The sequence below is a fragment of the Manihot esculenta genome, chromosome 15, assembly GCF_001659605.2.
Source record: "Manihot esculenta cultivar AM560-2 chromosome 15, M.esculenta_v8, whole genome shotgun sequence".
In the NCBI taxonomy this organism is placed as follows: domain Eukaryota; kingdom Viridiplantae; phylum Streptophyta; class Magnoliopsida; order Malpighiales; family Euphorbiaceae; genus Manihot; species Manihot esculenta.
This window is the reverse complement of record NC_035175.2, coordinates 16,579,554-16,589,053: the sequence shown is the minus strand read 5'-3', so window position 1 is coordinate 16,589,053 and position 9,500 is coordinate 16,579,554. Positions and strand designations below refer to the sequence as shown.

At 33.7% G+C, this 9,500-nt stretch overlaps 1 protein-coding gene across 2 annotated transcripts; it reads left to right on the top strand.

The window, feature by feature from the left end:
- Positions 1 to 276: 276 nt before the first annotated feature.
- On the top strand, positions 277 to 3,655 carry LOC110601131 (plant cysteine oxidase 2). 2 transcript variants are annotated; one of them, XM_021738150.2, is made up of 5 exons: positions 277 to 1,002; positions 1,890 to 2,008; positions 2,092 to 2,254; positions 2,640 to 2,873; positions 2,964 to 3,655. In XM_021738150.2, the coding sequence occupies exons 1-5, from the start codon at positions 735 to 737 to the stop codon at positions 3,089 to 3,091; spliced, it is 912 nt and encodes a 303-aa protein (XP_021593842.1). In that variant the 5' UTR covers positions 277 to 734; the 3' UTR covers positions 3,092 to 3,655. The 2 variants fall into 2 exon arrangements, with proteins under 2 accessions (XP_021593842.1, XP_021593841.1); XM_021738149.2 differs by having other exon boundaries at positions 283 to 1,002; positions 2,092 to 2,260.
- The last annotated feature ends 5,845 nt before the right edge of the window (positions 3,656 to 9,500 follow it).

Here is a 9,500-nt window from a genome sequence, read left to right as displayed (position 1 = left end):
AAATTTAATATTATAATAATATATAAATCAATTATTATAATATTATTTTATTTTATTTTTAAAATTTTTTTTAATATTTAATAAATTTAATATTTTAAAAATAATATAATTGAAAAGCTAATAATAAAATTGTAAAAAATAGTGTGGAAGAAATGTTTAAAAAAAACTGAAGGGGCAAAATGGGGAAAACACATAAGGAGAAAGACAGGATAAAACTCCTGGTTTTTGGAAAATAGCCCATAGGAAAGCTAAGCTATGGCCCCTGGTTTTCACTCTCTCAAAGGAAACCAACTGTATTTCCCTTTCAGCTATATCCTTATAAGCCCTCCAATTTTCTCCTCCCATTTATACCCGCTCTCTTCAATCCATCAACACAACAGAGATGCTTCTTTTCACATCATTGCCAGCATCTCTGTCCTCTTTTTACCTACTTGGTTTCTTTACTATTTCATTGTAGAAAAAGAAAAAGAAAAAGAAAAAGAAAATATCATAAGCCTCTCCCTATCACCTTTGCCATTTTTGTCTCCCCTCAGTTTTGGTACCTAACCTTTTGATATTATGTAATCTAGCATTTTTTGCAATACCCATATTTGTGTTAATTCTTTTGGCTGAATTTTGAGCCTTACCCTCCATTTCTTGCTTGTTTTAAAGCTCAATTATCGCACTTTTGTTAATACCCACATAGCAAATTTACGTTTTTTTGAAGGTTCCCATTTTAGGAATTGTTAGGCTGAATGGGGATTGAGACAAGTGTGGCTAACAAGGAGGAAGAGGAGTTCTGTGAATTGGAGAAGGAAGAGAATCAAATTCTGGACCCATATCCGAATCCAAAAGGTAATAAGAATAGCAGAGGGAAGAAAGGCCGTCGACGGAACGTCAAGAAGATGGTAGTGGTATCTCCTCTTCAAAAGCTGTATGATACCTGCAAGGAAGTGTTTGAAGTTAGTGGACGTGGAATTGTCCCCTCTCCTGATAAAATCGAAAAGATGAAGGCGGTTTTGGGTATGATTCCTTTTGTCTGTTTCTCCTTGGTAATGTGGGTAGGTTGGTAAGAAGGTTTGATCAATTTGATTCAAATATTAAAAAAATGTGACTAATTTGAAGAGGCAGGCATTAGTATTTAATAATCTGGTCGCACTTAACTGCATTTTAATATTGGGTGATGGGGTTTGGTTTTGGAAAATCTGATTAGGCAAGCTGCTTATACCACATAAAATGAAAATGGTTCTTAGTTTACATTTTGCTCCAACCGGAGCCCATTGCTAAAAAAGTGTTCTTAGTTAGTTGTAGTTAGTTGGGTATCATGTACGTATATGTTAGTATATCAACTTTGACATTAATGCTTTTTATGGAGAGTTAAATTTTAAATCTAAAGATTGCCATAGTAAACTTAGAGAGTTTTTAGGCCATTGGTCCTTGCATTGCCTTTTCCATGTCAATGGTTTTTGGTTGCCATAAGATTGACTTTGCCAATGGTTTCATCTTCTTGTGCAATTAGTCAATTAGGCTGCATGAAGCTTTTGAATTCTCAAGCACATTACTTGCAGTTTGGTGAAGTCAGCTGCGAGTTGCTTTTATTTTAATATATCTTGGAAAGATACATTTATGTATTTTGAATCTTGCTGTTGAACTGAAGCCATAGTATAAAAAAAGTTGTCAATTTTTACCATATGTTTCCTATTCTAGCATTTTGAATTGCCTTTACTTGTACATTCTCTTTTGATCCAAGTATAATAATTTCCTTACTGGTTCTGACTCTCTTTTCTTCTGTGGGTTTTTCACATTTTATGTTGAATGACATTTGGCCTTTGTCTATGCTCTTATAGATGCAAGTATATTTGGAATAAATACTGGTTTGCTTTATGTTTCTTTGTATGGCATTTCTCCAGATGACATTAAACCAGAGGATGTTGGTCTGAGTCAGGAAATGCCATATTTTCAGTCACCTGCTTCTGGGAGAACCCCTGCAATAACATATCTTCATCTCCATGAATGTGACAAATTCTCGGTAAGCCTTGGATGTGCTATTGTTTTTCAGAACTGGGGAATTATATTTTTATGTAGGTTCTCTAATTTTGTCTACTGTTACAGATGGGTATCTTCTGCTTTCCACCATCAGGTGTGATTCCCCTTCATAATCATCCTGGAATGACAGTTTTAAGTAAGCTACTGTTTGGAACGATGCACATTAAATCGTATGACTGGGTAGTTGATGGCCCTCGCAATGAATCTGCTGTGGCCAATTCTTCTGAAGGTGAAGGTACTCTATCTCCCTCTCTCTCTCTCTCTCTCTCTCTCTCTCTCGTTTTCATTTGTAATCATGAATAATTCTAAACAAAGGGGTGCTCGTGGAGCACGTCAACATAAACATTCTAAACATTTTGAAAGTTGGAATGAAAATTGTGGACTTTTTAGGATGAAATAAAGCAATTCTGAGTTGTGGACATTGTTTCAGATTAGTTGCTATGTTGCATGAACTTTTATTTAACCTTGCATGAACTTTTGGGATATCTCCTGCCTGTTGTATGAGAATCATTCTGAAAACTTCAGTAAATGCAGAAGAAGAAAACTTTAATTTATTCTCCTTTAGTTACTTGAAAGTGAAACTATCCTCAACTTCTCAGTTTCTGTTAATGCAGTGAAGCAGTCTGACATCCAGCAACCACAAGTGCGACTGGCCAAGGTCAAGATTGACTCTAACTTCATTGCACCATGCGACCCCACCATTCTTTACCCTGCTGATGGGGGCAACATGCATTGCTTCACAGCAGTAACAGCGTGTGCAGTGCTGGACGTACTGGGCCCCCCATATTCAGATCCCGAAGGTCGCCACTGCACATATTACTTTGACTTTCCATTTGGCAATTTCTCAGGTATCATGTTACATCTTCACATACTTCACCATGATCTGACATCGTCTACATCGAATGAAAACTAACTTTAGATTTTGTCTGAAACTACAGTTGATGGGGTCTCCGTGTCTGAAGAAGAGAGAGAGAGTCATGCGTGGCTTCAAGACAGGGGGAAGCAGCCTGAGGAATTTGCCATTGTTGGAAAACTGTACAGAGGTCCAAAAATGGTGGACAACTGAGCCAAAGCCTTCTACTTTAAAAACCTTTATATGCAGCAGTCTCCAAACTACAGTCTACAGTAGAGATTTTCTTCTCTTTTCCTTGGGTTTTCGTTGTGGAACATGATGAGATAGGCACTTGATGCTTTTTCACTCTACAGTTTCTGTACAGAAAAGGTTAAAAACCAAAAGAAAGGACAAAAGAGTTGTAGAGGCAGCAGAAAGAAGTTGACAGTAGAATGAGAAAACGTTAAAAGTGCACTTTCATTTTTTAATTTTTGGTCACTATCATCTCCACAGTGACTCTCTACCCTCTTCCTTTTCTCAGGTTTTTTCTTATTTGTGTTGAGTAAACTGAAATCTAAAAGTAGATTTTATGATAGCTGCTGTTATTTGCTTTGATTTTGTATTATTTTTAAGTAACATGCTTTGGTTCCTGATAAGCTTTACAGACTACAAAGTAGTTGTTGCTTGCGTGGTACTTCAGGGACAGACAAACTTGAATATGTTGTACGCAGGATGTTTACTTTATTGCAGGTTTTGTAATGATAAATTTTCCTGAAAGATCCTTTATCTCACGTCCTACAACACTGCGCTTTGTCTCATGCAATTGTTCTGATCTTGTCTTCTGTTTCCTTTTTTTTTTTTTTTTTTTTTGGTTATTTTGGAAATGCCTCCAACCTTAGATTATATACTCTCAATTAATAAATATTCAATATTAAAATATATTAATATGTTATATTTAGATTATATACTCTCAATTAATAAATATTCAATATTAAAATATATTAATATGTTATATATATATATATATATTTTTTAATTTTTGTTCTTCTTGAAAGAAAGGATGCAGTTATGACGTGGTCTTCTAGACTACAAGGCAGAATTGTATATAATCTGTATATTCAATTTAAATAAAAAAAATGGATTGAATTGAATTAATTTAAAATTTTTGTTTGATTTTTTATTTATTTTAGTTCAATTTAAATTTTAATTTTAAAATTTTCAGTTATTTTATGGAATTAGATTATATTAAAATTAAAAATATTTTAATTAAATTTTAAAATATTAAAAATAAAAAAATTAAAAATAAATTCAAATCGATTGAATCGAATTGAATTAAACCGGTTCAGTTCGATTTAATTTTTTATTAAAATTAATTTGATTCAATTTTTATAAATATTAAAATTTCAATTTTCGAACTGTTTAGTCTGATTTTAAATCGAATTTACCCCATGAAAAGATTGCAGGAAAAATGAAAATAGTGAGAGAATAATAAGTTATATAATTCATTTTTACTTTCTTTTAAAATTAGAGTTTTGGGAAGATTTTTAAATTATAAATATATTTAATATGTATAAATTTTTAGATTGATGATAATTACATCTGCGCAAGTAAATTTGAAAAATATCGATTTTACTCCAATTTTCTATTCCCATTTCAAAAAAAATTATATATTCAATAACTACATATTAAATATATATATATTTTTATATATTTTAATTATTATTATTTTATATATTTTAATTATAATAATAATTTAAAAATAACTACATTTATATATGTTATTAAATATAAAATAATAATTTATTTATTTATTCATAATAAATAAAATTTTTACTGAAATATATTATTACATAATAAAAAAGTGATTTTTTAATAATTTTAAATTATTATTTAAGCTATTGTTTTAATAATATTAAAATAATAATTTTATAATTGATAATGATTTCTTATTTATTTTTGACTATGTAGAGTTAAAATTATAAGTTTACTATTAAAAAATAACTCTGTTTTTAATATTTTCCCCTCATCCAAATAATATAATAAAATCCTATTGTCTTTTATTTTTTATTTTCTTTCCTCTCATCTAAACATATATTTATAATCATAAGCTTATATGTTTAATTTATTTAATATTTAAGTCGTTACAAATTCAAATTAAATTGACCGTACTTCTTCTTATATTATTATTATTATTTTAAAAATTATTTAATCCATTTGATTTTCTATAGTTTAGTTTAATTTATATAAAATATAATTTAAAAGATTAATTTATATTTTAAATTTAAAAAATTATATAAAATATTCAAATTATATTTATAAAAAAATTAATTAATTAATTATGTTAATTAATATGAATAATAAATATTTAACATATAAAATTTAATCTCACTCAACCTAACACTATTTTTTAAATTTAAACACATTTAAATTAATAATAATAATTAATTACAGTTTTTCTAATAATTATTATTCTATATAACTCATTCGTTTCTTACGATTCATTTTATAAAAAAAAGGATTTATATGATTTTTTCTAAAATCATACAATTTAATTTTTTTTAAATACAAATTTTTTAAATTAAAAAAAATAAATTCTTTCATATTAAATCTGAAAATTGTTAAAAAAATTCAATTGAATGAATTGTTGCAAAATTTTTATTTTAAATGGAGGAAATATATATATAATTTTTGTTGGTTTCACTTGTTCGCCGATGAATGCAAAACAAATTTATCTATAAATAAGTTGAATGAGAAAAAGAAACTAAAATTTTGACCAATACTTAGACAATATGAGTATAATTAAGTAATTTTTTTAAAAAAATATTTAATAGAAAAGTAATCAAACACAAAAGGCTCAATTAATGTCTGTGATTTTATAATTTTATTTAAATATTTCTATTTATGCCTACTTATTGCAGCAATGACATGAGAGATTTAGTATATAATTTTTTGTGGTCTTTTTGTTAGCATATGTAAATTTTTTATATAAATCATTCGAAATTTAAAATTTATTACAATGCACATTGATAAAAATATGTTGGGATAAAATTATAAAATAATGCAAATGATTATCTTTTTTTATTCAAGTTAGCTTAATAAATGAGGTAACATAATAATCCCAAAATAAAATATCATCATAAGACAAGTGTAATACCCAGCTAAGTTCCAGCGTCAGAATTCCAACCTTTCGACGGCATCCCCGTTTGAATCTGGAATCTGAAATCTCGAATCTGAAATCTTCTTAGAAAGGTAAAATAAGGTTTTTATAAAATAAATTTCAAATTTCATTAAGGTTTTGTGTTAAAAAGAAAAAGGAAAATGTTTTGAGCAAACTCCAGGTTCGGGCGCCGAAGGGAGGTTCCTCCAGGCCGTCGAAGGTGGTTCCTGTTCAGCCGCCGAAAGTGGTTTCTCCAGCCACCTATAAGAGGCCTTCAGCTCGAAAATGAGAGAGTTTTCTCTCCATTTTCAGGGAGAGGTGAGTTCTTGGCCTTCATTGGTTGCTCTTGTTGTTTTTCCTTCAAATCTCTTAGAAAATTCATGAGTTTTCCCTCGTTTTTAAAAATTTGAGTTCAGATCTAAAGTTTTAAACCTTGAAGACCTCTGGAGACCGTTTTACCTCATCATCATGTTGGAATTGCTGTCACCTTTAGATCTCCAAGAGGATCGGACCTGGGAGACCGTAGAGGCCTACAGTGAGTTAGCTGCGTCAGTATAGGCGAGCGTCAGCCAGAGATGAGTAGAACTGAACTAATCTATTGTTTTAAAGTAATCAAACTTTTTAAGCATGTTCATGCATCACGAATGCCACGTTTATATATTAGGATATTTGCATTAGAATTCACGAATATGATGCATTGTATAATTTACTATTGATGTGGATGGATATTAGATGACTCACTAGCCCTCGAGTATGATATTTTATGATGGATATGGAAAGACCAAGACTGCCCATTCTACGCCCTTGGCATTATGTAAGGGAAAGACTAGGGATGCCCATTCTATGCCCCTGGCATTATGGATAAGTTATGTTATATTTAAGAGGAAGTCCTGAGGAGCTCCCATTGAGGGCCGAGCATTATTGGAATATGTAGAGGGTTACTAGTGACAAGTCCATCTTGATGTGTATTGTTTGTGTTGTGACACATTTCATATGATCATATGTTTATTAAACTGTTTGTATGTTCTGCTCACTAGGTTCTTGTAGCTTATCCCTTTCCCCTAACCCTAGGTTTGCAGGATCAGAGATAGCTCGGGGAAGTCGGCATAGTTGCTGGTATAGTCAAATGTAATAGTATAGTTGTGGACATGTATGGTTTAATGGATTAGGATTGTGCTTTGCCCTAACTTTTGATCTTGTAATCCCGATTTACATGATTCTTACGTAAAAGTTTTAATTATGAGTTATATTTGAACTAAGCTTGAGGCATGTGATGTTTACCATACTAGAGCATTTGATGATGGCTCTAGTATGGATTTATGTTTTCAGTTATGATGCATGCACAGGTCGAGTTTTAGTTCATAGAATGTTTATGTTTTTGTTATATCTTATGATCATGTATGAGATTTTAACAGGTGTAACAGGATGTCCAGTAGGTTTGCTATGGGTTCGGCGACCTTAAGTCGATCTAAACCCTAGCTCCGGTAGTGGTCCGATTTCTAAGTCGTTACAGAGTGGTATCAGATCCCTAGGTTCATATGGTCGGACCTAGAGAGTGTTGAGCTCATAGATGTTATAGAAGGGCAAGCACATTAGGAAAAATCATGTCCACTAGGATAGGATGTAGAGTCCTGTCTTGATGAAAGTATGATGATGTGTGATGCCATGACTATATGCATGTGCATTCTTGATATATTATGTACAGGATGTGGGTTCATGTGTGTTCCCATGAATCATATGATGCTAATGTTTATGTGATATATGTTGTTTTTCAGAAGACAGGATGCAAGGCTCACGTCGATCTATACGATTGACCGGAGTTCCACCTGAAAATGAGGGAATGGATGCCCTTCCTCCTACTACTTCGTCAAGAGCACGGTCGAGTAGGACTAATAGAGGAGAAACGTCAAGGGACCCTATAAGGTCTTTTGATGTAAACAAAAGAAGAACAAATCCGAGAAGGATGTCTGCGGATATTAGGAAAACAGTGGAGGATGATCAAAGAAGAGACGGAAGTCTGGGTGTGAGTTTTTCAAGAGAGGGTATGGGAGAATCTGAAGGAGGCGCTCAGACCTTGGGTTTTGCTTACCCGCCTCAGTACCAACCCTACCCACAGGGACCCGGGTATCCGATGGGAGGCCCATCGGATTTCTCTAGCTACTACTCGTACCCCTCATACATGCCCTATCCTCCCTAATACCACCATATCCACCTTATCCCATGTTTTCACCTTCACCCTTTTATTACCAAAATCCAGCAAACCCAAATCCAGGGAATACTGCACCACCTTCTCCCCGAGCAAAACCAGAAATTCCTGAAACCCAACCACCCAAACCTAACCCATCAGTAGGGAGCAAGGTGAAAATGACGGACTATCTGAAGTTGGATGCTCCTAAGTATAAAACGGGTGATGAACCGTTTGAATATATCAAGGCAGTGAAGATGATAGTAGATGAGTTAGGGGCCAATGACAGCAGAGCCATTCAGATGGCGGGGTTCACTCTAAAATGCAAGAAAGCAAAGGAATAGTTCAAGAATTATGTAGACCCGAAACTGAATAGCCTATCTTGGGAACAGTTTGCAAATGAGTTTGCAGGGTGGGCTTTTCCAGACAGTTCGAGGGAGTTGAAGGTGATAGAATTTGAGCAGTTGAGATAGACTGAAGATATGAGCATGGATGAGTACACAGATAAATTTCTGGAGTTGCTTCAGTTTGTAGGTCAACCATATGACACTGACCAGAAGAAGGCTAGGAGGTATACTATGAGACTCCACTCTAGGTACTCCTCCTTGATTTTAGCAGCAGAGAGAGAGAGCTTCCACACTATTGTGGACGTAGCCAGGAAAATGGAGGCTAGTGCCATCATACAGGGGACAGTAAAGTAGCAGGTGGCACAATCCTCGGGTTCCAAAACCCCGAGTACAGGTGTAATACCCGGCTAGATTTCGGCATCGGAATCCCTACTTTTCGGCGGACTTTCTGTTGGAATCTGGAATTCTGAAGATGTCAGAGTCTTCTAGAGGGGTAAAATGTGTTTTCTACAATGTTTTCAATATGATTTTCTAGTTTTGAATGCAAAGGAATTGAGTTTGAAGAGAAAAGAGCAAGGAGACCATTTCAAGGTTCGGCCGCTGAAGGTAAAGTTCGGCCGCCGAACATTGCATGGTTTTGCTGCCTCCGAAGCTCAAGTTTGGCTCCCGAAAGAGGCTGCCTTTCGGCCGCCGAAACCCAAGTTTGGCTGCCGAAAGTGGTGAGGTTTTGCATGCAGGTTTGGCCGCCGAAGGAGAGGCGGTTGGCCACCTATAAAAGCCCCGTTGACCGACAATGGAGTGTTCATTCACTCTCTTTTCGTTCAAGGGTAGGCTCATGCTCTTCTTTGGTTGTTTTCATGATATTTCATCAAATCTTTCAAAGTTTTCATGGGTTTTCTCTTTGTTTTGAAGAGTTGTGAGCTTTGAGCAAGGTTTTGAAGTTTGAAGGGTTTG

Excerpts from the sequence above, each read along its gene's own strand:
- LOC110601131 (XM_021738149.2), top strand. The coding sequence starts at position 735 with ATGGGGATTGAGACAAGTGTGGCTAACAAGGAGGAAGAGGAGTTCTGT. Across the intron at positions 2,261-2,639 it reads CAATTCTTCTGAAGGTGAAG|TGAAGCAGTCTGACATCCAG; the intron begins GTACTCTATCTC and ends CTGTTAATGCAG. Across the intron at positions 2,874-2,963 it reads TCCATTTGGCAATTTCTCAG|TTGATGGGGTCTCCGTGTCT; the intron begins GTATCATGTTAC and ends CTGAAACTACAG.